This window comes from Canis lupus, chromosome 9 (assembly GCF_003254725.2).
Source record: "Canis lupus dingo isolate Sandy chromosome 9, ASM325472v2, whole genome shotgun sequence".
NCBI lineage: Eukaryota > Metazoa > Chordata > Mammalia > Carnivora > Canidae > Canis > Canis lupus.
In genome coordinates this window covers 47,603,281-47,629,423 of record NC_064251.1, presented here as the reverse complement: position 1 = coordinate 47,629,423, position 26,143 = coordinate 47,603,281, and the positions used below count along the sequence as shown (strand labels likewise).

At 40.6% G+C, this 26,143-nt stretch overlaps 4 protein-coding genes and 2 non-coding genes across 21 annotated transcripts in view; 4 read left to right on the top strand and 2 right to left on the bottom strand.

Annotated features, from left to right (window-relative positions):
* Positions 1–342, bottom strand: part of SGSM2 (small G protein signaling modulator 2) — a 35,629-nt gene extending 35,287 nt beyond the window's left edge. Inside the window, exon 1 of one of the 2 annotated variants that reach the window (XM_025476113.3) lies at positions 208–342. The gene's annotated coding sequence lies outside the window, so the exon portion shown is untranslated. The remainder of the gene's footprint in view (positions 1–207) is intronic. The other variant, XM_049114882.1, reaches the window with a different exon arrangement.
* A 53-nt stretch (positions 343–395) lies between these two features.
* Positions 396–11,355, top strand: TSR1 (TSR1 ribosome maturation factor). 2 transcript variants are annotated; one of them, XM_025476118.3, is made up of 15 exons: positions 396–705; positions 880–974; positions 1,286–1,505; positions 1,621–1,755; positions 2,142–2,569; positions 3,717–3,876; positions 4,380–4,534; positions 4,790–4,986; positions 5,877–6,039; positions 6,365–6,475; positions 7,173–7,305; positions 8,605–8,721; positions 9,128–9,268; positions 9,373–9,447; positions 9,641–11,355. In XM_025476118.3, exons 1-15 carry the CDS (start codon positions 609–611, stop codon positions 9,817–9,819), a joined length of 2,406 nt encoding a protein of 801 aa, XP_025331903.1. In that variant the 5' UTR covers positions 396–608; the 3' UTR covers positions 9,820–11,355. The 2 variants fall into 2 exon arrangements, with proteins under 2 accessions (XP_025331903.1, XP_048970840.1); XM_049114883.1 differs by lacking the exons at positions 8,605–8,721; positions 9,128–9,268; positions 9,373–9,447; positions 9,641–11,355 and adding an exon at positions 8,248–8,385.
* Positions 5,000–25,611, bottom strand: SRR (serine racemase). 8 transcript variants are annotated; one of them, XM_025476125.3, is made up of 9 exons: positions 25,457–25,609; positions 20,669–21,216; positions 15,397–15,568; positions 13,766–13,892; positions 13,471–13,574; positions 11,585–11,704; positions 11,384–11,458; positions 10,702–10,911; positions 5,000–10,362 (listed from the first exon to the last, which is right to left on the bottom strand). In XM_025476125.3, exons 2-9 carry the CDS (start codon positions 20,695–20,697, stop codon positions 10,147–10,149), a joined length of 1,053 nt encoding a protein of 350 aa, XP_025331910.1. In that variant the 5' UTR covers positions 20,698–21,216; positions 25,457–25,609; the 3' UTR covers positions 5,000–10,146. The 8 variants fall into 8 exon arrangements, with proteins under 8 accessions (XP_025331910.1, XP_025331911.1, XP_025331912.1 ...); XM_025476126.3 differs by having other exon boundaries at positions 20,669–20,785; positions 25,457–25,607; XM_025476127.3 differs by lacking the exon at positions 20,669–21,216 and having other exon boundaries at positions 25,457–25,611.
* On the top strand, positions 6,618–6,707 carry LOC112677761 (small nucleolar RNA SNORD91 family). The gene has a single exon (XR_003147193.1). It is a non-coding gene; the product is annotated as a small nucleolar RNA SNORD91 family (small nucleolar RNA).
* LOC112677760 (small nucleolar RNA SNORD91 family) lies at positions 7,448–7,542 on the top strand. The gene has a single exon (XR_003147192.1). It is a non-coding gene; the product is annotated as a small nucleolar RNA SNORD91 family (small nucleolar RNA).
* SMG6 (SMG6 nonsense mediated mRNA decay factor) overlaps positions 25,598–26,143 on the top strand; it is a 242,729-nt gene continuing 242,183 nt past the window's right edge. For 6 of the 7 annotated variants that reach the window (XR_003147065.3, XR_003147064.3, XM_049114879.1 and 3 more), the window contains exon 1: positions 25,612–25,820. Coding sequence is in view for 5 of the 7 variants with exons in the window: in XM_049114879.1 (XP_048970836.1) it covers positions 25,733–25,820 (88 nt within the window). In the remaining 2 variants the exon portion in view is untranslated. Of the gene's footprint in view, positions 25,821–26,143 lie in introns of all 7 variants that reach the window. The other variant, XM_025476105.3, reaches the window with a different exon arrangement.

The following is a 26,143-nucleotide window of genomic DNA, read 5'->3' as shown; positions in this document are numbered from 1 at the left end:
CCGAGCCTGAAGAGGTCAAGGTCAGCTCTCCCTCTCCGGTCTTGTCCTTCCTGAAGCTACATGGGTGGTAGGGGCGCGAGTTGGAGTAACTGGGACCAGCCGTAACTGGTATGGAGCCCATAAAGGTGAGAGAAGTGCCTTCCACACCATTTGCCCCGTAGACTTGAGCACCCAACAGAAGAAAGGGTTGCTCAAAGCGGAACACACCTGCTGCTGCAAACAGGAAGGACGTGCACAAATCTAGCTGAGAGGAGGGGCTTAGCCCTCTCGCACGAATGCAGAAACTTAAGCAGCTTCCTTAGTGATACAACTTGGTAGATCCCAGAATGAAGATATAGGTGGCAAAAAAGCCATCCGGCACCTAGAGCCCAAACCTCTTAACTACATCCGGTTTTTCAAGACCCCCAGCGGCCAACCGCCGCGTGAGAAAAGTTTTCTCCGCTGCGTTGCGGAGACGCGGACGTCCAGCTCTCTAAGGCTGGTCGGGAGACCTATCGCGAGAGGAAACGGGAGCTCCGCCCGCCACCGAGAGGGCCGTCCAAAGAGGGGGCCGGAAGCGCTGGGTCCCGCCCGGAACTAGTGCTGATTGCGTGCACGTGAGCGGGGACATGGCGGCCCACCGTTCTGGCCCGCTCAAGCAGCAGAATAAAGCTCATAAAGGCGGACGGCATCGGGGTCGGGGATCCGCGCAGCGGGACGGCAAGGGTGAGGAGATAGGGTTGGAGGAAGAAGGGCAGTTTAGTCGATATCAGCTGCTTTCCTTTATGTCCAGACTGAGCTCCTATCTCTGGCCTGGACCCCGCGGACACTCTTAAGTTGGGCGGAGTGGGTCCACTTTCTTGTCCAAAAGGACAAGATCCCTTACTGATCTTTTTCTAGGTCTGAAAATCTTAAGCAAGAAGGTGAGAAAAGAGCTCAGCAAAGTAGACCAGAGGCATCGCGCTAGCCAGCTCCGAAAGCAGAAGAAAGAGGCGGTGAGAGGAGCAGGGGTTGGGGAATGGTGTGGCTTCTAATTGTTCTAGGCGGATAATGCGTCGAACTAAAAAATGTGACCCCGGGAAGGGGCTGGGAATGGAGAATAACTGTGGAGCACATGTCAGGCGTGCAGATCTAGACTCATGCGAGGGCATTCTTTGCTTTGGTCCGAGTTCCTGCTCACTCTCCAGGCATACATGCCTCCTTTTACAAGAAAAATGCAGTGGGCTGGGAGTGGGGAGTGAGGGGTGAGGAAGGGGCATCCATACTGTGGGAAAGGCAATACTGAAACATGGATTCCTTCTATTAGGTTCTGGCAGAGAAGAGACAGTTGGGCAGCAAGGATGGTCCTCCTCATCAGGTACTGGTGGTGCCCCTCCACGACAAGATTTCCCTGCCAGAGGCCTTTCGGTTGCTTCAGGATACAGACACCGGAACAGTACACTTGAATGAATGCGGAAGCACCCATAGCTTTATGTTGTTATGCCCTCGCTTGAAACATCGGTGGTTTTTCACATCTGCAAGGCCAGGTTAGAGCATACAACAGTACTTTCTATTGTTATGTTTTGAGTTTGGTAATGTTCTTTTAGTATAACGTGATGGTGCCAAACACCACTTTCTAATAACATCGTTTTATATCTATAGGGGATCTGCACACTGTGTTAGACATGGCCAAAGTGGCGGATACCATCCTTTTCCTCCTTGATCCACTAGAAGGCTGGGACAGCATTGGGGATTACTGCCTTTCCTGCCTTTTTGCTCAGGGCCTTCCCACCTATAGTAAGTGAGTTGGGAGTATTAAAGGCAAAGGAGGGAAGTTAATTAGCATTTTATTATGCACCTATAATTTGCCAGGCACCGTGTCCAACATGATACAGGGATATAACTGGTGGGTTGTATTTGGCTGATAGTACATGTATGGCTTAAATTTGGTCCATCACTTAGAAATTATCTATCAAGGTGCCTTTTTATTTCTGGGCTGCTCTTTCTCTAGAGGAAGAAGAATATGAATTTTTTTTTCGTTATAAAATTTTTTAGAGTAGTTGAATGTTGGGTTTTTCGGTGATCTCTGAGCTCACAACTGAACTGTTAGCTTGTTTGTGAACTACAGGGGGGATTTACATGTGGTAAAGCAACAGATAAAACCCTTTTTCTCTTCTTCACAGCGCTAGCTGTCCAGGGCATTTCTGGCCTCCCACCAAGGAAACAAATAGATGCCAGAAAGAAGCTAAGTAAAACAGTAGAGAAGCGTTTTCCTAGTGACAAACTTCTTCTGTTAGACACTCAGCAGGAGGCAGAGATGCTGCTCAGGCAATTGGCCAACCAAAAGCAACGGCATCTTGCCTTTCGAGATCGACGGGCCTACCTGTTTGCTCACGCTGCTGACTTTGTGCCGAGTGAAGAAAATAACTTGGTGGGCACCTTAAAAATCTCAGGCTATGTTCGTGGACAGACTCTAAATGTAAATAGCTTGCTGCATATCATTGGACAGGGTGATTTCCAGATGAAACAGATAGATGCCCCTATGGACCCTTTCCCTTTAAATTTTAGAATGATCAAATCCCAAAAGGAGGACCCGGGTGTGACAATGGAGGTAAGACTGATGTTCTTCTTTTATTTATTTATTTATTTATTTATTTATTTATTTATTTATTTATTTATTTATTTATTTTAATTTATGTATTTATTCATGAGAGAGACAGAAAGACAGGCAGAGACACAGGCAGGAGGAGAAGCAGGCTCCATACAGGGAGCCTGACGCAGGACATGATCCTGGAACTCCAGGATCACGCCCTGTGCTGAAGGCATACACTCAATCACTAAGCCACCAGGCACCCCCCCGCCCGCCTCCTTTTTAAAAAGATTTATTTATTTATTCATGAGAGACACAGAGCAAGAGGCAGAGGGAGAAGCAGGCTCTCTGCGGGGAGCCCGATGTGGGTTTTGATCCCAGGACCCTGAGATCATAACCTGAGCTAAAGGCAGACACTCAACCACTGAGCGACCCAGTCTCCCCAAGACTGATGTTCTTAAAGATTGTATGTTGTAGATGCATGTGTAAGCTGGTGTAGGGTGTGAACTAATAATCAGAGAAGTCTGCATTTGGACAAGTCTCTGGAGGTAACTGCTAGTTTGAAGTAAGGCAGTTGTCAGCTATGAACAATGTTGACATATCACGTATTTATCCAGCACTTGGAGGTGCCTTGCACAGCAGTTGGTTCTGAGTTTATAGAAGACACACAAGATGCTGTCTCTTTCCTTAGACAACTTATTTAGATCAGAAAAAACGACAAACAGCTGTGAAAAAAAATTGAAAAGGTGTGGTTAGGGTATAGACCTGCTGTGGAAGTTAAGAAAGTAGTGAGCTGCATAGAAGAGCGGGCTTGAGCCAGGTCTTAAGAGGGATGAATGTGACTTGTGAGTTGACGAGAGATGAAACCGTATTGAAGAAGATAGAGACCACGTGAACCTAGGCACAGTGAGAGATCAGAGGGTTTCTTTGAAGAAATCAGCTTGATGGAAGTAAGGTATGTAACAAATGGGTAGGAGTGAGACCAGATTATGAAAGCCCTCAAAACCAGAGGTTAGACTTAAAATGCTAGAAAACTGAAATGTTTGAAACATTTGACAAATTTCAGCTGTTTCTACTTCATTCTTTTACTTTTTGGATCTTTCTGGTTACATTGTTAGATTTGGTAGATTTTTGGGTAATGCTTGGCGTCAACTATTTTATTTTTCAGATTTGTGCTATGGATGCTGTAGCTGATATGGAGGAAGACCTTAAGGTCGTAATGAAGGCAGACCCTGATAAACAAGAATCTTTGCAAACAGAGGTTAACCTAGATCCAATGGAGGGGGAGCAGACCTGGCCCACAGAGGAGGAGCTTAGTGAAGCAAATGGTTGGTATTGGCAAACTTGTTTGTAATTCGTCTGGCTTGGAACTGTGGATTTTCTCTAGCTGCTCATATTTAGGGTAGAGTGAGATGAGGATGTATTTGGACATCAGTTTTCTTAGCTTTATTTTTTTTTTTTTATTTTTTTTTTATTTTTTATTTTTTTTTAGTTTTCTTAGCTTTAAGGGCTATGTTTGCACCAAGCAAACAAACATTGGACACAGCTTTGCTCCATTTTTCAAAATTACTTGTGTTACTGTTTTTTTAATAAACAGGCAAACAACTTTGATTTGCTGCAAAGTTTATTTAGCTGTGTAGTATTGCTACGTCTCTTAAGTAGCGCTAGTCCTGAGGCAGCTGAATTAAATTTGGAAGTAGTCTGTTCTACTCATAGTATCAGAACTTCTGGTGTTGGTAGCAGTATTTAGTATCTTGCCTCGGTGAGAATACCCAGAATAATAAGGGAAAGAAAGAGTATAATTTAGCTTAATTTGTTTGGGCTTTTATAGACTTCTTGAAGGAAAGTTCCAAGGTGGTAAAGAAGGTTCCCAAAGGGACATCCAGTTACCAAGCTGAATGGATTTTGGATGAGGATGGTGAAAGTGATGGGGAAGATGAATATGATGATATGCAACGTGAGGATTTTATTGAAGAGGAATCTCAGGTAAAGAAATGGACCCTTGGTCCACTTCCATGTACAGCCCCAAATGCAAGGCAAAGTGCAATCCTGACCTTGAGGGGGTGTATGTGATCAATTTCCTAGGAATGACTTGTAGCAGCCAGAAATGAGACTTTTAAAACTTCATCTCTATTAGAATTGATATTGGTTTGGACTGGATGTCCAGTGAAATTATTGTATTTCTAGTTCAGTGGCATGTAGGGTAGAGACAGGTGTGAAACTGTACTCTTTATTCTACAGGATGAGGGCAGTGAAAAGGAAGAGGAGGAGGAATATGAAACTATGACTATGGGAGAGTCTGTCCATGATGATCTATATGATGAGAATGTGGATGATGAGGCTGAGGAAAAAATGTTGGAGAAATATAAACAAGAAAGACTGCAAGAGATGTTTCCAGATGAAATAGATACCCCCCGTGATGTGGCTGCAAGAATTAGGTTAGTCAACAAGTCTAAAATCAGTATGTTTTTATTTAAAATTTCTGTAGTTCAGAACTATGTCCATATGATGCAAGGAGACAAACACATTGTCCCTACTCCCGAAGCGCTAATATTTTGTTTGGGAAGGTAAGACATGCATACAGGAAACAGTAATACATAATCAAGTGCTAGGCTGTATGGTTACAGACTAATAATGTTACCATACTTTAATGAAAGAGATACTAAGATGAATCAGCAAAGGCTTCCTATAGGAGCTAATACTAAAAGTATAAAACATTTGGAGATTTGGGGGAGTTTGGGCAAGAATAAAAGTATGAAGAGCAAATCACCATGTCTGTCTGCTCTGGAAGTGAGTCTGACTGAAGCCAGAGAGTTTATGGTGGATATTAGGGAGAGGTAAGACTTTTATCAAGGACCTTGATTACCAGATTAAAGAGCCACTCCCTGAAGGAGCCACTATAAGGACTTTTGTCTTGTCAGTGAGGGATTGGGGCTTGGCTCTGAAGTATTTGTTAGAAGCTGGTTTTTTGTTTTGTTTCATTTTGTTTTTTAAGATTTTATTTATTTGAGAGCGAGAGAATCCCAAGTAGACTCCATGCCAAACTCCCAGTGCAACATGGGGCTAGGTGTGAGGCTCAGTTCCAGGACCCTGAGATTATGACCTGAGTCAAAACCAAGAGTCAGACGCTTAACCAACTGTGCCACCCAGGTGCCCCTGTAGAAGCTGTTTGAAGTGTGGTTTTAGGCTATTAGATTATCTTGAGAGATAGTGGTAGAGTTGTTTCTTTTTTCTTTTTAAGCTAGAACCTTAGCTATTTTAGAAGTGACTTGAGTGAATAAGTAGCACCATATAAATTTGACTATTCTTTAAAATCTCTCGTATCTAGATTTCAGAAATACAGAGGTCTCAAGAGCTTCCGGACATCTCCGTGGGATCCTAAGGAAAACCTTCCTCGAGATTATGCTCGGATATTTCAATTTCAGAACTTTACTAATACTAGGAAACGCATTTTTAAAGAAATTGAGGAAAAAGAAGTTGAAGGAGCTGAGGTATCTGCCTTCTTTTGTTCATCCCTATAAGGTGCTTTTGTTTGCCAAGGTGCCCCTGTCCTTTATTCCTTCTCTTGACATGAGTACCTTATTTAGTTTTGTGCTGCCCATAGCTGAACTAAAGGAAAGGAGCCACTGGTAAGAGTGACGTTGAGAACAAAGAGGTATCAGATGGTTACTGAACAAGTTTAATCTGGGTAGTTGAGGCATCTATGAAAGGCAATTTTAAAGGTAGTCTAAGAGACTTCTAACATATTTGGAGAGATGCTTCATTATTGAGACCTTAAGGGTAACTGCATGATTATTTCCTGTTTTCTTCTGGCAGGTTGGCTGGTATGTCACACTTCACGTCTCTGAAGTTCCTCTCTCAGTGGTTGAGTACTTTAAGCGAGGAGCACCCTTGATTGCATTTTCTTTACTACCTCATGAACAGAAGGTGAGTTAGTGTCTTGGGAAATAGGGAGTTATGAAACTTTCCAAGTAGTTTTATATTGTATGACAGTCTAAAATTTTATGTGACATTTTGTTCACTGGGATGTGAAGAATCTGCCTTAGGATTAGGAAATCAGAGAATATGATAGAAAAGTCCATGATGGTGTTACCCAACTTGTCACCCTGTCTGAAGCATCTCAGTGATGCAATCTCTGTGTTCTGAGACTTCTCTAAGTATGCCTGTCAGATCAGATTTTAACCAAAGGTTGGGAGCCTTAAAGGGGGGTAGGGGTTATGCCTCAGCCTAGATCTTTCTCTTGGTGGCCAGCAGTCAAGTGTGTTGGGGTGGATGTGAGAGCTCTGGCCTTTGGTCATTGTGCGTAAAAGTTGAGGAGGGAAACATCTTGAATGAGATAGTTTTGAGGCATGTGGTGAGGGAGTGACTTAAAGGCACTGATTTTGTGGCAGATGTTCAGCTTTTGCAATGTTAGTTCATATAGAAAGATACACAAAAGGCTCTAAAAACCAGCCTGTGTTTGACTTGAATACCAATTGTTGGTAAAGGTAATTCTCACTTTGTCCACTATACTTCTCCATAAGTAAGTGTTAAAGTGAATCTGAACTGCTAGTTTGGTTCACCATCTTTCGATTAAGGCTACTCTGTTACAGATATGAAGATGTTTTTCTTATGTGGTCACCAGATGTCAGTACTAAATATGGTGGTGAGCCGGCACCCTGGCAACATTGAACCTGTGAAAGCCAAAGAGGATTTAATCTTCCACTGTGGGTTCAGGCGCTTCCGAGCCTCACCTTTATTCTCTCAGCACACTGCAGGTAAAGCAGTGGGGAAGTTCTGGGTTCTTGTGCATCTTAATGTCTTCTGGGTGACTATTATTGTAGTGGGGATGTGCAGAATACACAATTTCAAATTCTAGAACTCTAGGTTTCTGGGTGAGGGATATTTTTGGTACTCTGGTCTAGGAGCCAATGATGTTTTTATTCACAATGTCTGAACCTGTCTGAAGCATCCCAGTGATGCAATCTTTCTGTGGTGCTGAGGCTTCTCTGCCATGAGTATTTGTTCCAAAATGGTTTGGAATGGGAGTCAGTGGCTCTATAAAATGGTGTGTCAAAGTGTAGACTATTTAGCATTTCTTGGCCAGTGGCAGTGTGGGTAAAGGGTAGCCCACAGTTGGGTAAAAGGTATGTGGCGTCTGAGATGTTGAGACTAGATGTTTAAAAGTGGTGACCAGGGGCACTTTCATGGTAAAATGATTATACTCCTACACATTAGGAGTGGAAGGATATTTTGCATTAACTTGGAGGCGGAGGCTTCTGAACATCTACACATATTTAGCTCTCATTAATGGATGGAGGAAGATGAGAAAGGCAGTATTAATGGGTGCTCTGGATAATTTTTGTTCTTACTAGCCTTGCTCTCTAAATGAGAGATTAACCTCTCTTTCCTTTAAAATATTTTATTTTCCTATAACTTCAGTATTAAGAAGGGGTTAGAATTTCATTGAAGGTAAAAGCAGAAGCCTCAAGATCAAAGATCAGCAAAGTATGAATGGCCCGTAGGCCAAATCTGTCCCACCTCTTGTTTCTGTTAAATAAAATTTTGTTGGAACACAGTTGTGGTTTTTTTTTTTTTAACCCCTTTTTCTTAGTATTATGTATGGGTATTTTTCTACAATAGTGGCACAGTTGAATAGTAGTTGAAACAGAAATTGTGTGACCATAGGCCTAAAATATTTACTATCTGGTCCTTTATAGAAAATGTTTGCCAATCCTTGTCCAAGATTAAGAACTGTTGATTTAGTGGAGATATTCTCTAGAGCATTGTTTCTCAAATGAAGGGGTGATAAGAATCAGTCACCTGGAGAACCTTTTCAAACCCCAAATACAGTCCAAGCTCCACAATTCTGCCTCCAGTTGAAAAATCACTCTGAGGAACGGAGTTGTATCTTTAAGTTGTATTGAGGTAGGAATTATTTTGAACTGGCCAGGTAAAGAAACCTAAGTTACCTTAGGTTTAAGAGTTGCAGTGATGTAGCTTTTCACAGGCTTCTGGATTACCTATGGTTTCTCAAAATGTTTTTGGTTTATTTTTTTTAACCCCTATTATGGCAGCGGATAAACATAAATTTCAGAGATTCCTGACTGCTGATGTGGCCTTGGTGGTGACAATATATGGCCCAATCACGTTTCCTCCTGCATCTGTGCTGCTTTTCAAACAGAATAGCAATGGTAAGTTAAGTTCACAGAGGGAAACAGGCCTGCAAGTCCTCTATAGGTTTAAAACTATTTTTTGTATTTAGATTTAAGAGCCATATTGTATGAAGAAGGTAATGATAGTTTTTGGAATATCCGTCTCAGCCATAATGGCCTAAGGCAAGGATGACCAACGGAGTTTTATCTTTCTTACAAACCACAGCTAATTGGTAGATGCTCAGACTGCTATATTTAGGGTAGCTTCTGGTGACAGGATTAGCAGGGATTTCATATAATGATCTTTGCCATGGACCCAGGAGGACAGCATAATATATCCCTACTTTAAGTTTCTCTAAGATCTTGTTTAGGTCTTTCAATGGACTAGAGCAATAAATGAAGGCTTTGGCTTATAGACTCCTGCTGCTCTGCTTTTGCTCCTTAGGCATGCACAGCCTCATTGCCACAGGCTATTTATTGTCAGTGGATCCAGACAGAATGGTCATCAAGAGAATTGTTTTGAGTGGTCATCCTTTCAAAATTTTTACTAAGATGGCAGTAGTGCGTTACATGTTCTTCAGCAGAGGTAGGTGTGAAGGATGGGATCAGATTGCCTTTCCGGGGTGAGGGTTGAGTTTATGTTTTGTGGGTATATATTTCATCTTGGTCTTCTGTGTGTTTCATTCTAAGAGGATGTGTTGTGGTTTAAACCCGTGGAACTGAGAACAAAGTGGGGCCGCAGGGGACACATCAAGGAACCTTTGGGTAAGAAAACATGGGATTTGGCACCTTATCCAGGTTTTCCCAGTGCTACTAAATGACTGTTGGGTTAGAAGACTACTGATTTAAAATTTTCTATTTTATTTATTTATTTATTTATTTATTTATTTATTTATTTATTTATTTATTTTTTTAAATTTTCTATTTTAATTTGATCAACTTGCTGTTTTCTTTCTAGGTACTCATGGCCACATGAAGTGCAGTTTTGATGGGAAGCTAAAATCTCAGGACACAGTACTGATGAACCTCTATAAACGAGTTTTCCCCAAATGGACTTATGATCCATATGTACCAGACCCAGTACCATGGATGAAAAGTGAGATTTCTTTAGCAGTGCCTGAAGTGGACATGGAGTAATAGATTCATTGAGATTCTGTCTCATTGCTACTAGTGAACACTCTAGGGATGGGAGCCGATAGGTTGTAATTGGGCAAAGTTTGTGTTTTCTACTTTAGCCCAGAGATCTGCTGCCTTTTTTGCAAAGGCTTTTCTTGGCCTTGACAAAGTGTCTCAGTAAACTATGGATGTTTTTCTCTTGCTAGTTAAAAAAGAAAAAACTATTTACTGAAACATCCATTCTCCATTAGGAATTTGAAAGCTGTTTAAGAGAGGAAGATAGGAAGTTTAACCAGGAACCAAATTTTCCAAGCATCTAGAGACACTGAATCCAATCTCTTGCATAAACTAAACAGAAACAGATTGATAAGGAGTTGGCCTTTCAGCCTCCTTCACCCAAGTTAAGGAGGTTAAGTCTACATTTCCACCACTGAGCACAATACAAATGTTCTTTACTTCTGGGGAAACTGTTTGAAAATGCTGAGACAGCACAGCGGCTACTCCAACACCAGCTGTAGGTTCAATAAGCAGTTTCATCCTCTCCCACACCAGCTGGGTTGCATACTGTTGGTATGGAAGGGAGTAAGAATTAGTGAAATGGGAGAAGGGGAAAGAGCCTAGCTGATTGGCCTTTACAGTTAAAGGCCAAGTAAGGTTATATACCCAGTCTGACTTTTCATTTTGGCCATATGTATATGCTTGCCAATGAAGGGCAGGGCTTTTTTCCCCATCCTAATTGCTTCTACTGTTGAGGGTTGTTTTAATAAATCTGGGGCACCCTCCCACACATCATGAAGTCACCTAGCCAAGTCCCCAGGGAATAAGTTGCTACTTATAACAGGAGAAGACTCTTTGGCCTAAGAAGTTGCTTCATTCTTTCATATTTTCCTATCAGAGCCTCACCTTAATTTCTTCCTCTGTGACTGTGAAGACATCATCAACAAGGTCCCTTATAATAGGCCACGTGTTTAAGCCAATGCTGGATTTGACACCATCTGCTATGGTTTCTGGAGGATAGGGATTGGGAGTCAGTTCCCCTTTCAGCTTGGACTGGTAGCAGTCATCTGCATTCAAGGGTTCAGCAGCATATACCTTCACACTAGGTCTGAGAGCCTGGGAAGAGGAATATTAGACACCTTACAACTAGCCACAGCATTTTGCCTGCATACCTATAGTAAAATAGGCAATACAGGTAATTCAGTTCTGTTCAAGAGCCTTTCCTTTGATCAATGTAATAAAAATTAGACCTTCAGCATTTTAAATTGTATGCCTAATACTACCCATTAGATGTTGCTTAGGTCACATCTGGTTCTACTGGTAACTAGGGAAAGGAGTAGCTTCTGACTTGGATAGTGAGTTGTTGAGGTGTAATTCAGAGAAAGGACTGTAATTGCTTTTTGCCTTGTAAAGTTGCAACAGATTAACAACAGGGCACAGAAGAGCCTTCTATTTCAAGTGCCAAGGATTGATGGGAAGGAATAGCAATTTGGGGGGGTTGTTGAGCCAAATATCCTCAGTGTACTACAATATAAAATAAAATTCTCTATGCCTGAAGCAGCAAGTCCTCCAGAAGCTATTTTCTTACCTTAACTGTAATTGCTATTCCAGCAACCATTCCTCCTCCTCCTACAGGTACCACCAGTGCATCTACCAAGGGTACCTTTAGTGAAAAGAATATAAAATAGAAGTCTATTAATAACCAGTTTTATACATACATAAAATAATTGACTCTACAGCCAAATATCAACAGTTTTACTGGTAGCTAAAAAAAATAAACAGCTCTTACCTGGTTTAGTACTTCCATAGCAATTGTCCCTTGCCCAGCTATCACTGCAGGCTCTTGGTTGGGATGTACCATGATGCCTTCTGTTTCTTCCATAATTCTTCTTGTAAGATTTTCTCTGGACTGAAAGAATAAGTTAAATTAATGTATTCAAAAAATTTTAATGTATTTAATTTGTATTTACTAGAGTTCCCAACAAGGTAGATTTCATTAATACTTCATTAGCCATCTTTTTTTTTTTTTCAGACTTTCTTGGGCACTGGGTATGTAACAATGAAGAAAATAGTCCCTGTGCTCAGTGGAGTTATTTTATTTATTTATTCATGAGAGAGGCAGAGACACAGGCAGAGGGAGAAGCAGGCTCCATGCAGGGAGCCTGACGTGGGACTCGATCCCAGGACTCCAGGATCAGGCCCTGGGCTGAAGGCGGCATTAAACTGCTGAGCCACCCGGGCTGCCCTATTTTTCTTTTTTAAGATTTTATTTATTTATTTATTTGAGAGAGAGGATGTGAGTGAGCAGGAGGAAGAGGGAGAAGCAGACTCCTCACTGAGCAGGGAATCTGATAAGGGGACCTCATCCCAGGACTTGAGAGATCATGACTTGAGCCAAAGACAGATCTTAATCAGCTGAGACACCCAGGAGCCCTGGAATTAAGTTCTCATATGCAGGGGAGGGGTGGCATATAACTACATACATGGTATGTCTAAATGCTATGGAGAGAAGTGAATCTGTTTTTTAGAGGGTGCTCATGATGAAGGTCCTTTGCTAATGTGACATTTTAATAGGTTTGAACAAGTGCTGTGGATCTCCAGAATATTCCAGGGGGAGAATAATAGCAAGTGCAAAGACCACAAAGTAGGAGTGCTTGGCTTTTCCAAGAAAAGGCTAAGTTAATGGGGTTGGTGTGGGATGTTTGATGGGACAGTAGTAGTGGAAGATGATGTCAAACTGGAATGACCGTTTCATCCAGGCCTTGGATGATTGCAAGAACTTTGGTTACCACTGTATAAAAGATAGGAAACCATTGGAGGATTTTCAGCTGATGAGACAAGTTCTGACTTATTAAATGGATAGTTCTTGTTTCTCAGAAAATAGACAAGTGGGGCAAAGGTAGAAAGAGACCAGTTAGGCTACTGTGTCTAAGTGAAAATTGATGCTCTGTTTGAATCGGCATTGATGGTAGAGGCTGTTAGTTATTTTGAGCAACTAGAAGAATAAAAGTTGCCATTTACTGAGAAGGAAAGGACTGGAAGAAGAGCAGCATTGGGAGGAAGATCAGGAGTTTGGTTTAGATGTGCTGAGTTTGAGATGCCTATTAAGACATTCCAAGTGGGCGTATCAGATAATCATTGGACATACCCAATCCAAGTCTTAAAGGGAAAGGCCCAAGGGTTAAGGGCAAAGGTCAGGGCTGGAATTAGAGTATAGGTTATATACTGAGTCTGAGCCAAAACCAAGAGTTGGTCACCCAACTGACTGAGCCACGGGGGTGCCCCAGAGTATAGGTGATATTTTAAACTATGAGATTAATGATCTCGTCTTAGTATAGGTAGATAAAAAGTTGGGCATGCTAAGATGGAGAGATGAAGAGGAAACGGTATATAAGAAATAGCTAAGGGATCCCTGGGTGGCACAGCGGTTTAGCGCCTGCCTTTGGCCCAGGGCGCGATCCTGGAGACCCGGGATCGAATCCCATGTCGGGCTCCCGGTGCATGGAGCCTGCTTCTCCCTCTGCCTGTGTCTCTGCCTCTCTCTGTGTGTGTGTGTGTGACTATCATAAATAAATAAATTAAAAAAAAAAAAAGAAATAGCTAATAGGTTAGGAAGAGAAGTTTTATTTGATGGTGAAAGTTGTTATGGTGACACTGAACGCTGCTCTCCCTTACCTCATCATTCTGTTCACTGTACACTATGGAGGCTCCATAGGCTTGTATTGCCAATTTTTTACAGTTGGGAGCTGTTTGGGGCACCACAATATAAGCAGGAATGCCTGGGTGGGAGAAACGTATAGTTAGTACAGATCAGGAGAATTTAGGATAGAAACTGTTCAATTTGCTTATTATGAGATAGGAACCTGGAAATGACCTTCCCACAGTTATTACCAATCTCACTGAAAGAATACCTTTCCACTCTTCCTTCTCTGCTGATCCTACCCAGTATCTTGAGAAATTAGTCAAGTACCTTCTAATTTGGCAGCGTAGGCAAGAGCCTGGCCATGATTTCCACTGCTGTGAGTAACCACAGCTTTGGGCTTATCTTCTGAGGTGGCAGGAGTCAAGCCTTTGATTGCATTAATGGCACCACGAATCTGGAAGAGGGATGGTGAGACCATGTATTTTATTTAAAAATTTCTTTTCAAAACACCAAGGAGCTTTCCTAGATTTTTCTCTTCCTAGCACTGCACATTATTTCCTCATGAAATCCGGTTGATTGTACCTCTGAAATATCTCATGTGCGCCTTTGCCACTAACTTGGTGAAGCCTCATTTCTCAACTTGTATGTTCCCAAACCTCAACTGATCCTTCCCCAAGGATCATTCTCAAATATTTCCACTAGATTATGAAAGTGCCTTTTAAAAAGTTAGCTTTTTAATTGCCTGTTTTGTAAGTACAAATTCCTTTTAAGTTGCAGTCTTTTTTTTTTTTAATTTTTATTTATTTATGATAGTCACAGAGAGAGAGAGAGAGGCAGAGACACAGGCAGAGGGAGAAGCAGGCTCCATGCAACCGGAGCCCGACGTGGGACTCGATCCCGGGTCTACAGGATCGCGCCCTGGGCCAAAGGCAGGCGCCAAACCGCTGCGCCACCCAGGGATCCCAAGTTGCAGTCTTTTTAAAACATTTACTGCTTCTGTCACTTTTGTAGCTATCCTAAATTGCTTCCAGTTTCCCTCCTACAGGTTAGCTCACACCCTTGTACTTCTCAGCATGCTGGTACCCCTACCTATAATTCTTTTACTTCACTCTTGGATATCGCTAAAAGTACTCACCTTGTAAAATTTGGATCAAACATCACCTAGTTCAACTTCCTTGATCTCCCATGCAAAACTAGGCCTTTCATGCCATGGCATTTTATCTGTATCTCTCAAGTTACTTGTCATTAATCTGCTTGTTGACTAGCCTGTCTTCCCCTGCAAGTGTGGAAAATAGTACAAAACCTGTGTATGTTGTGTGTGTGTGTGTGTGTGTGTGTGTGTGTGTGCCTAGTATAGCTAGTGATTATAAGTATTTGATGTAGGATGAATGAAAAGCCATGGCAGAAGAAAAGGGCAAAAGAGAATAGAGTGTTTATCATAAAAATGCTTATTAATGGATGGGGAAAAGGTAGTCCTAGAATACCACTTAACTGGTACTAATACCTGTCAGGCACAGTGCCAAATGCAACTTTCAGATTTTTACCTGAAAGGATCTTAAAACTCAACAGAAATTACTGCAGTGAATGGACACAGAAATCTATGTATTTTTAAGTTTTAAAAACCTATTTAATCTCTATACACAAAGTGGGCTCAAACTCACCCCAAAATCAAGAGTCACATGCTTTTCCAACTGAGCCAGTCAGGCACCCCCAGAAATCTATCTTTTTTTTTTTTTTAATCTTTCTATCATTACCCCAATATAAGAAATTCTGAGATTATGGAAAAGTGGCTTGTAAATACCACGATGCTAAGTAACCAGGGCTTGATCAAAGCTGTTTCTTCAGCTATAAAAATAATTCTACCTACTTCCCTGGGTGGTCAGGAGGACCAAATAAACGTATATATATGTGAACTGGTTTGAAAAGATACATGATACAGTATCAAAAGGAATTGTTACCTTAAAAGATCCAGTTTTCTGGAAGAGTTCACATTTGAAGAAAAGATTGCGCCCTGTTACTTGATTCAAAATGAAGCTTGTTAGCACTGGTGTGAGGTGAATAAAATCTTGAATGTTGACATGAGCTTTTTCAACATCAGCAAAGGAGATGCAGTACTGAGCACACATGGTTCTGGAACCCAGGAATAAAAAAGGGATGAAAGCAAAGCCTGGGACAATATGTTTAATGAAAAGATTTTGAAAATGGCAAACGGACCCATAGAATGTACAACACCAAGAGTGAACCATAATGTACCATAGACTGAGTTGTAATGATGAGTAATACAGGTTCAATTATAACAATTCCACTCTGATAGGGGATGTTGATAATGGGGGAAGCACTGCTTTTGTGGGGGTATGGGATATGTGAGAAGTCTTAACTACCCATCGGTCTTGCTGTGAACCTTAAATTGCTCTAAAAAAAAATCTCAAAGGGGGAAAAAGGGAAATGCACAACAGGAAAATACACCTGGGGTCTGTGTTATTAATGGAATGGTCTCTAATTCTGGGGCTCCAGAATCTGTATAGAAGGGAACTTGTCTTGAAGCTGAATTTCTTAGTAAATGTGTTTTTTTCCTGGTGAAGCTTTATAGGAAGTAATTGGTGATTATGGAAGGCTTAAAGCTTACCCCTCACCCATACCATCCATCTCTTGGCACTGTCAGTGGTCTCTACTTTTTCATCATTGTTGTGAAGTTTGAATGGTTCAAAATCTGCTATATATTTTTATTTAAATTATTTAACAAGGGGAAAAATTGCTTACAATCCTACCTTAATAATGTTCATTTTCTGTCTCCTGTTTTTTTTATATACATACATTATATGACAGTTAAAATCATAGATAACATTTTGTTTACTCCTATTTTAGTCTCAATTTCTTCAAAATTTTATAATTTTTAATAACTTGTTTCCACTTTTCACTATTTTTTAAAGATTTTATTTAATTATTCATGAAAGACACAAAGAGGCAGAGACATAGGCAAGAGGGAGAAGCAGGCTCTCTATGGGGAGCCTGATGCAGATCTCAATCCCTGGACCCCGAGATCATGCCCCAAGCCAAAAGCAGATACTCAAAACACTGAGCCATTGAGGCATCCTTATTTTTCACTACTTTGTTTTGTTTTTTATTTTTCACTATTTTTAATGTAGCATTTAAACATGAAATTTCTCTTTATTCCTTATGAACAAGCAAAGCAGTGCATGTTTAATTAAAAAAATTTATCTCTTTTCTCCCCAAAGACAATTGCTATCTAAGTTTTAGGATTTATCTTCTCGGGTCCAGATACATCTACACACAAAACTTTTTTGATAGGTTTGGTAATTTGCTTTTTCTCAGACAATATTATGAATATGAATCTTTGCTTATCAATAGATACAGGACACTTTAAATGGCTGCTTCTTTTTAAAGATACCATAGTTTTAAGGGTGTGGTTTTTAAAGATTTTATTTATTCATGAAAGACAGAGAGAGAGAGGCACAGACACAGGCAGAGGGAGAAGCAGGTTCCATGCAGGGAGCCTGATGTGGGACTCGAACCCAGGTCTCCAGGATCACGCCCTGGACTGAAGGTGGTGCTAAACCGCTGAGCCACCCGGGCTGCCATAGTTTTTTTAAAAAAAGTTTTACATAACTTGATCATTTAGTTTCTTTTGTCTATAACTTTTTCTCTATAATAATATAATAAACAGATAAGTTGCAAGATTTTTGTGGGTAGATTCTGCCAAATGGCATTTTCCATCTAACGGTATGCACATTTCTAAGACATTTGATACCCACTCCCAAACTAACTTCCATGCATACCATGCCCTGGACTGGAGGCGGCACTATACTGCTGAGCCAGGGCAGCCCCGGTGGCGCAGTGGTTTAGCGCCGCCAGCAGCCCAGGGTGTGATCCTGGAGACCCTGGATAGAGTCCCTCGTTGGGCTCTCTGCATGGAGCCTGCTTCTCCCTTTGCCTGTGTCTCTGCTACTCTCTCCGCATCTCTATGAATAAATAAATAAAATCTTTAAAATAAAATAAAAAATAAAATAAACTGCTGAGCCACCTGGGCTGCCCACCAAACTAACTTCCAGAGAAGTTGTAGATTACACTGATTTACACTTCCAACAGCTGTTTCTAAGGAATGGCCTTTTCCCCTTCACCCTGTTGTATCACTTGATCTGTCAATTTAATGAAATGTGTGTAGTAGTTTGGATATGTTTTACTAGTGATTAAACTTTTTCCTGTATAATTGGCCACATTCTTTTGTGAATCTTTAACATAACACTGACCAAGTCATCTATTTTTTTTCTGAAATGTGATGTTTATCAAAAATTAAATTTCTGGGCAGCCCCAGTGGCCCAGTGGTTTAGCGCTGCCTTCAGCCCAGAGCGTGATCCTGGATACCCAGGATCGAGTCCCATGTCAGGCTCCCTGCATGGAGCCTGCTTCTCCCTCTGTCTGTGTCTCTGCCTCTCTGCTCTCCTGAATAAATAAATAAAATCTTAAAAAAAAAAAAATAAAATCTTTTAGAAACATTAAGTTTCTATTAACGCTTGGAACCTTTCTGGACTTTGTATTTTGTTCCACTAATTAGACTGCCAATCCCTTTCTCCAGTTCACTGTTTTAATACGTTGTCACGAATACTCTAAAACATATTGGTTTTTCTCACACATCAGTTCTTTCAAATGAATTTTCAAAATCCTTTATCAAGGTTGCCAGTTTAAGATATATGAACTGGGGGCATAATTGATATTTTAAAATACTGAGCCTTCCCATCTATGAACATGGGTGTCTTTCAACTTAGTAAAATCTTTTTGGTTTAGGTTTCTCAGTAAGATTTTCATTATGTAAGTCCTGTGTAGACTGATTAAATTTATGCCTAAGTACAATAATTTTTGTTGCTTTTGAGAGAAGGTATTTTTTAATGAGATTTTAAAAAATATTTTATTTATTTATTAATGAGAGAGAGAGAGAGAGTGGGAGAGATACAGGCAGAGGGAGAAGCAGGCTCCAGGCAGGGAGCCTGATGTGGGACTTGATCCTGGGATTCCAGGATCACACCCTGGGCTGAAGGCAGGAACCAAACCTCTAAGCCACCCAGGGATCCCCTAATTAGATTTTTAAATTGCTTACCGATGATATATATATAAAGTAATTTTTGTATAATTATCATGTAATAGGATACTTAACTAGATTACCTTGTTAGATCTAATCATTTTATAGTTCACCCTCCAATAACACCATCTGCAAATAAAGATAATTTGTTTTTCCTTATAAGAATACCTCTGGTAATTTTTTCAGTGACTTCACAACTACTTGGTTTATCAGGATTTGCCACTTCCGCCTGAATTAATTTTGATAATTTAGATCTAATTTTTTGGAGAAATCCTCTAATTTGAAATTTCAAATGTATTAGTATAAAGTTGAATATATTAATATTTCTAAGCATTCTTCCTATCTTTGGTACTATTTAAACATTGAACAAGTACCTCTATGTATCAGATATTGTTTGATCTGGGGATATGGTGTTAGAAAAATAGACTTGTGCCTGCTCTGAAAGCTTATAATCTAGTAGAGAGATGTATAATAAATAATCCAAAAATAAGTACATATTTACAAATATTGATAGGTGATATCAAGGAAATGTGTTATGATAGGATACTATAATGGGAGAGCATTTAGATTAAGGAAGGAGGTTAGGGAAGGTCCTCTAGAGAAGTCAAATTTAAGTTGTGGCCCATAAGGTGAATGGGCAGAGTAGATGGAAAAGTGTTTCATTTGGAAGGAATATGTGTGAAGACTTTAAGGAGGAAAGGAACATAGCATATTCCAGAAACTAAAAGGCCAATGTATCTGAAAATAGTGATCAAAGGGGAGTGTGATAAGAGAGTGAAATTGAAAAAAAAAAAAAAAAAAAAAAAAGAGTGAAATTGGCAGGGACCAATGACTCATGAATTTTTTTCTGAAGAGCAATGGAATGTCATTGGACAATTTTGAGTAGGTAAATGACATGTTAGAATTTGTATTTTCAGAAAATCACTCTGGCTTCATTGTGTTGAATGAAAAGGAAAGAGATAATGGAAATCAGAGAGTCCATTTACAAAGTATTCTCTACATGAAAATCCACAGGTGCTTAGATGGTGGAAATGAGGATAGAAAAAATAATCAAGATACATTTTGGAAAAACAAATCTGATTTAAAAATGAGCAAAGGACTTGAATGGGCATTTCTCTAAAGATATACAGATGGACACAAGCACATGAAAAGATGCTCAACATCACTAATCACTAGGGAAATTCAAATGAAAACCACAATGGGATAACACCCTACACCTATTAGGATGACTACTATTAAACAAACAAGGGTCTACCAGGATATGGAGACATTTGAGTTTTTGTGCACTGTTTGTGGAAATATAAAATGGTGCAGCTGGTATGAACATTATGTCAGTTCCTCAAAGAATTAAACAGAATTACCATATGATCCAGCAATTCCACTTCTGGTTAAATACCCAAAAGAATTCAAAGAATGTTTCAAAGACATAATTGTACATAGCTAAAAGGTGGGCAAAACCCAGGTATCAACAGATGAATGGGTAAATAAAATGTGTGTGTGTGTGTGTAAATATATATATACACACACACACAATGGGATATCATTCAAGCTTAAAAAGGAAGGAAATTGACAGGCTACATGGATGAATCTTGGGGATACCATGCTAAGTGAAATAAGCCAGTCACAAAGAAACATACTGTATGATTATACTTGTGTGAGGTACCTAGAGTAGTCAGAATCATAGAAACTAAAATGGTGGTTATCAAAAGTTGGGGTGGGAGTGGAGGGAGGGGAGGAATGGGAAGTTGTATAGTTTCAGTTTTCCAAGATAAAAAGAGTTCTGGAGATTGGCTGTACAACAATGTCAATGCACCTAACACCACTGAACTGTACACTTAAAATGGTTACAATGGTATATTTCATGTTACATGGACTTTACCACAATTAAGAGAAAAGTCATACACAAACACATGCACAAGAGATACATTTTGGAAATTATAATTAGGCCTCTCAGTTGCAAGTCACAGGATCCCAACACAAACTGGCTTAGGCACAAGATGGAAGTAATGAGATTTACTGGTTCGTGGAATTCAAGAAGAGCTGAACCATGGGCAGGAATATGGAATTCAGGAACAACAGGAAATCTAGTAGAGATTTTTCCAGGACTTGAGATTTTTCCAGGACTTTCTCCTCACCTCTGCTGTTTTCTGCATGTTGGCTTCATTCTTTTTCATTGGAGACCAGCTGGTTCCACGTGGCAGGAACATTTGACTGCTGACAGCTTCTGTGTTTTATATTTGATGGCTTCCACACTGGAAAGGGATTTTTTCCCCCCTTAGTTTCAGTTCAAAAATTCTGGATAAGGATCCTGATTGGCACATCTTAGCCCAGGACCAGTGGCCAAGGGTGTAAAGTCATTTGACAATACTATGCAATAGTCAGAAGTATTTACAGAAACGTGAAAAAGAAACAATGATTTCCATAACACAATATCAATCATGTACATTTAAAAACATACATAAAATGATACTATATATTATTTAAAGACACATGTATATCCAAAGACATATATGTATGTCTTTGTCTTTAAACACATTAGAGTGGCTACCTAAGAAGTGAGGGAAGGAACACGAATAACTAGAATGAAGGAGAAAAAGAAAATGAGAAAGGACTTGTTGATGACAGAAAATGAGAGAAGACTTGTTGATGAACCAAATAGTATGACTGCCTCAAATCTCTGCACCTGAGGGGAAAAAAGCAAATGAAAGAAGTGAGAAGAAAAAAAGGAAAGAAAATGTACTTCTGAGTGAGAAGTGCGGCAGTTTTCAAGAGAAAAAATGAGAATGTTGAGGTAATGAATACCATAGCTATCCAATACAGATAGAAGAGACCTATCCTGATATTGGATTAAATGTGGGAGTGACAGAGGTGGAGGTGTTAAGGATAACTTCGGTGTTTTGACTTAGATGATGGCATAATTTATTGAGATATAAGACTAGTGAAGAAACAAGTATTTTAAGGGAAAATCAGAGATTTGATGAGCTAAGTTTGAATTATGAGACATCCAAGAGGATGTCTTTTTTTTTCCCTTGCCAGAAATGTGTCTATTTTTAAGGTCTATTTTATTTATTTTTTTAAAAATATTTTATTTTTATTTATTCATGAGAGACACAGAGAGAGAGGCAGAGACACAAGCAGAGGGAGAAGCAGCCTCCATGCAGGGAGCCTGATGCGGGACTCAATCCCAGGAGTCCGGGATCATACCCTGGGCCGAAGGCAGGTGTCAAACCGCTGAGCCACCCAGGTGTCCCTGTCTATTTTATTTCTGAAGAATGTGCTCTTTATTTACCAAGTGCTATTCTTTTATTAATTTCTGATCTTTATTACTGTTTTCTCTCTTGTTTAGTAATTATTTTCATTTTTTAAAAAAGATTTTATTCATTCATTTTAGAGAGAGCATGCGATCAGGGAAGGGGCAAAGGGAGAGGTAAAAGGAATCTGAAGCAAACTCTGCACTGATCCTGGAGTCTGATGAGTCTCAATTTGACTGAGACATCATGACCCAAGCTGAAACCAAGAGTTGGATGCTTAATTGACTGAGCCACCAGGTGTTCCATTATCATTTTCATCCTTTTAAAACTTTGAAGTTTTTAAAAATTTTCATTAAATGAAACATTTTAATTCTGGTATAGTTAACATACAGTGCTATATTAGTTTCAGTTATATAATATAGGGATTCAACAATTCTACACATTACTCAATACTCATCAGGGTAAGTGTACTCTTTAATCCCCTTTACCTATTTCACCCATTCTCCCACCAATCTCCCCTCTGGTAATCATCAGTTCTCAAGAGTCTTTTTCTCGGTCTCTTTTCCCTTCATTTCTTAAATTCCACATATGAATGAAATCGGGTTGTGTTCTCTGACAGACTGATTTACTTCTTTTAGCTTTATACTCTCTAGCTCCATCCGTGTTGTTGCAAATGGCAAAATTTCATTCTTTTTTTATGGTTGAATAATATTCTATTATATACACGTACCACATCTTCTCTATTTATTCATCTGTTGATGGACACTTGGGCTGCTTCCATAATTTGGCTATTGTGAATACTGGTGCAATAAACATAAAGGTGCATATATCCCTTTTGAATTAGTGTTTTTGTATTTTGGGGGTAAATACCCAGAAGTGCAATTACTAGATCACATTCTTCAATAATAAAAGCACTCAGGCAGCCTGGTGGCTCAGCGGTTTAGCGCTGCCTTTAGCCCAGGGCCTATCCTGGAGACCTAGGATCAAGTCCCACGTCAGGCTCCCTGCATGGAGCCTGCTTCTCCCTCTGCCTGTGTCTCTGCCTCTCTCTCTCTGTGTCTTTCATTAATAAATAAATAAAATAAAAAAAATCTTACATTAAAAAAAATAAAAGCACTCAGGCTATTAATTTTTTTCAGAGCACCGCTTTAATGATTTTAATTAATTTAAAATTTTTTAATTTTAATTTTTTATTTTATTTATTTATTTATTTATTTATTTATTTATTTATTTTTTTGTGTTTCAAGCATTTTATTAAATCAGATAAGGAACTTCCACACTGTTGCATATACCAGCTTGGACACAATTTTAAGGGCATATCACTTGTTTACAAAGATACAGACGAGCAAAAGATTGGCCAGTCTAATAAGCCATGGTTAGCCAACTAAAATTTCAAGAATATTCAAAGAGGAAACATAGTAAAGGTCATGCAAGTTTAGAATAGCGAGTCATGATAGAGCTCACTTATTTTATCCTTTACCCTCAAAATGCACTTGATATCTATAATCAGAAAAAATCTGAAGTTCAGCAGGTTGTCACTACTCAGATACACATTTCATTCAGGAATATTAAGCCTCTTACCACTTACTGGCTTTTTAAATTAGAAATAACTGAATCCTCACCATAGAAGAGGTTTTTGAAGAGATTTACTGCTGTAAATGGATGCCCTAATTTTAATTTTTTATTAATCTTAATTTTTAAAGCATCCACAATCCAAGCTTTACTTTTTTTGAGCTGAGTTATTTAAAATTTAAAAAAATTTCCAAGTAGTTAGATTTTGCTGAATCTGTGGTTATTTAATTCTAGTTTTACTACTCTGTGCTCAGCAAACATGACCTGTACAATTTTTGTTTTTAGAAATTGAATTCCTTCCTTCCCCATTAACCTGTTTTTTGATTACTCATAAGTGACCAAATTTCTACTGTAGGAATTTAAAACATGATAGAAATATAAGGATTTTTCACTCTTTAACCTTTAAAATCTACTCTCTTCTACAAAGATAATCACTTTAAAAAGTTTGGTGTTTTCTTGCACTCCTTCTTTGTATTTATTTTTACAGAAACTTATATATGCAATAAATAGTTATATGCTGCTCAGATGAAACCATACTCTATATTTTGTTCTGCAACTGGTTTTTAAAATTACACATCTTGACTGTATCATGTCAAACACATTTTAATAATCTCAGAAGATTTCATTGTAATACAAGTCTAAATATGATTGTTCATTTAAAAAATTTTTTTTTTTTAATATTTTATTTATTCATGAGTGACACTGAGCGAGGCAGAGAGAGAAGCAGGCTCCATGCAGGAAGCCCGACATGAGACTCAATCCCGGGTCTCCAGGATCACACCCTGGGCTGAAGGCGGCGCTAAACCGCTGAGCCAGCGGGGCTGCCCTGTTCATTTATTTTTACCTTGGTATTTCATGAACCTTTGCGTCTGAGGGCTAAATTTGTCTTAAATTTAAATTTCCCCATTAACTTAGTAAATTTTCTTCTATTATTTCTTTGATTCCCACTCCTTCTCAGTCACTTGTTAACACCTTCTGGAACTCATAATTAGTTTTCTGGATCTATTCTCCATGTGTTCTATTCTTGTCTCTCATAGTTTTATATTTTCCTCTCTGAGTTCTGGTAAATTCTCTTGAGTTAAACTCTTGGCATATCTCATATACAGTACAGGGACTGTTGCATCAATTTGGCAACAATGGTTTTCTTAAGAATTTTGTTCAGGTTATTTTTCCATCTTTTGAAAAAATCTGACGCAAGGTCCTCTATAACTTCAATGTTAAAATGAATTAGTTATTAATATTTCTTCCTATTTTGGTTTGTTTTAAAGATTGCCATTTGCTCTGACGAACTCAAATTAACCAACCACCTTTAGAAACACTGTATCTTTTCGCATATCTATTGACTTTCTCCACAAGCGCTTAGCCCTCTAAGGTGGCGAAATGTGTGCCACCTAATAGGGACTAAGTGACTTCCGTCAGAGTCTAAGACTAGGTCTTCCGGCCTAGTCTAAGGAAAATTACTGGTAACTATTCTTTTGATGGTGTAGAGGTCCAGTAGACTGTGTCGGTTAGCTTGGGGAGGGAGTTTCACCACAGTTCGGAACAGTGGCTCAGGAACAAGAAGTTAAAATACCGGTCAAGTCATTTTCCCCAGAATCCACAATGATACAGAACTTCCCAAATCGACTTACAGTACCTCTTGATTTACTTACACACAATCTTCCCTCAGCAAGAGCCAACTATACTGTATTTTTTAAAAAGAAAGGTCGGGGGTGGGGGAAGAAAAAAAAAAAGGAGTCTTGGGGATGTAGTCCGCCATTACTCTGGTACTTCTCTACCGTGTCACCGTGGGCAATTTCCTATGGTTCTCTAGGACTGTTTCCTCAACTTAAAAAAAGGAGGGGGGTGGGGGACGAGGCAGATAATAACTGCTCTTAAAAGACCTTTAAGGTCCTCAAGTAAAAGACTGGGGCACTAGTCCGGGTCTGTCGCGGCAGACCCTGGCCTAAGATGACCGGAGGCGGCCAATTGTGGGGTGTCTCCGTCAGCCCGAGCCCAGACCAGCACCAGTGTCCTCGATGGCCACCACAGCAGCAACAGCAGCCACCGCCGCGAACGCCCGCGTCGCCCGGCCTGGCGTGGCCTGGCCTCTCTCCTCACCTCACAGGCGCCGCGCTCCCAATTCCAGCCTCAGCTCACCTTCCCGACCACACCTCTGCGCACGCGCAGAGCCCGCCTCCCCACCCCTCTGGAGCCGCTGAACTTGAGTTCTGAGCTTTTCCTCCCTGTGCGGCCACCGTCGTTGGGGGAGGAAGGCGGGAGGGGGCGGGGACACGGGTGGGAGGTGGGCAGGCGCGCGCGCCGCCCGTCGGTCGTGGTTTCCTGGCTGCGCGGGGCGGTGGCGGAGTGGCTGCAGCTGTAGCAGCAGCCGCGAAGATGGCGGAGGGGTTGGAGCGTGTCCGGATCTCCGCGTCGGAGCTGCGAGGGATCCTGGCCGCTCTGGCTCCGCAGGCCGGGAGCAGAGGTGAGTCGCACCGCCCAGCTCCTGGGCTGGGCCTGCCCGCCCCGCCTCCCTTTCCCTCCTCTGCCTCCTCCCTGCTTAGTCCGCGGAGCTCCGAAGCCCCCGCCCCTTCCCCCAGCAGTGGGGGCGGGGGCCGAGGGCGGTCCCCTGGCCGTCCCTCCAGCCTGAGGCCCCTGTTGGAATCGGATTCGGCCCGCCCCGGCCCGCTCCCGGAGAGCCCTACCCGAATTCCTGCCTCCGCCCCCTTTCTCACCGCGAAGGTGACTGTTCTATTGCCCCAGCCTTTTCAGGCCAGTTTGTGGATTCCTAGTCCTCAGGGGACGGGG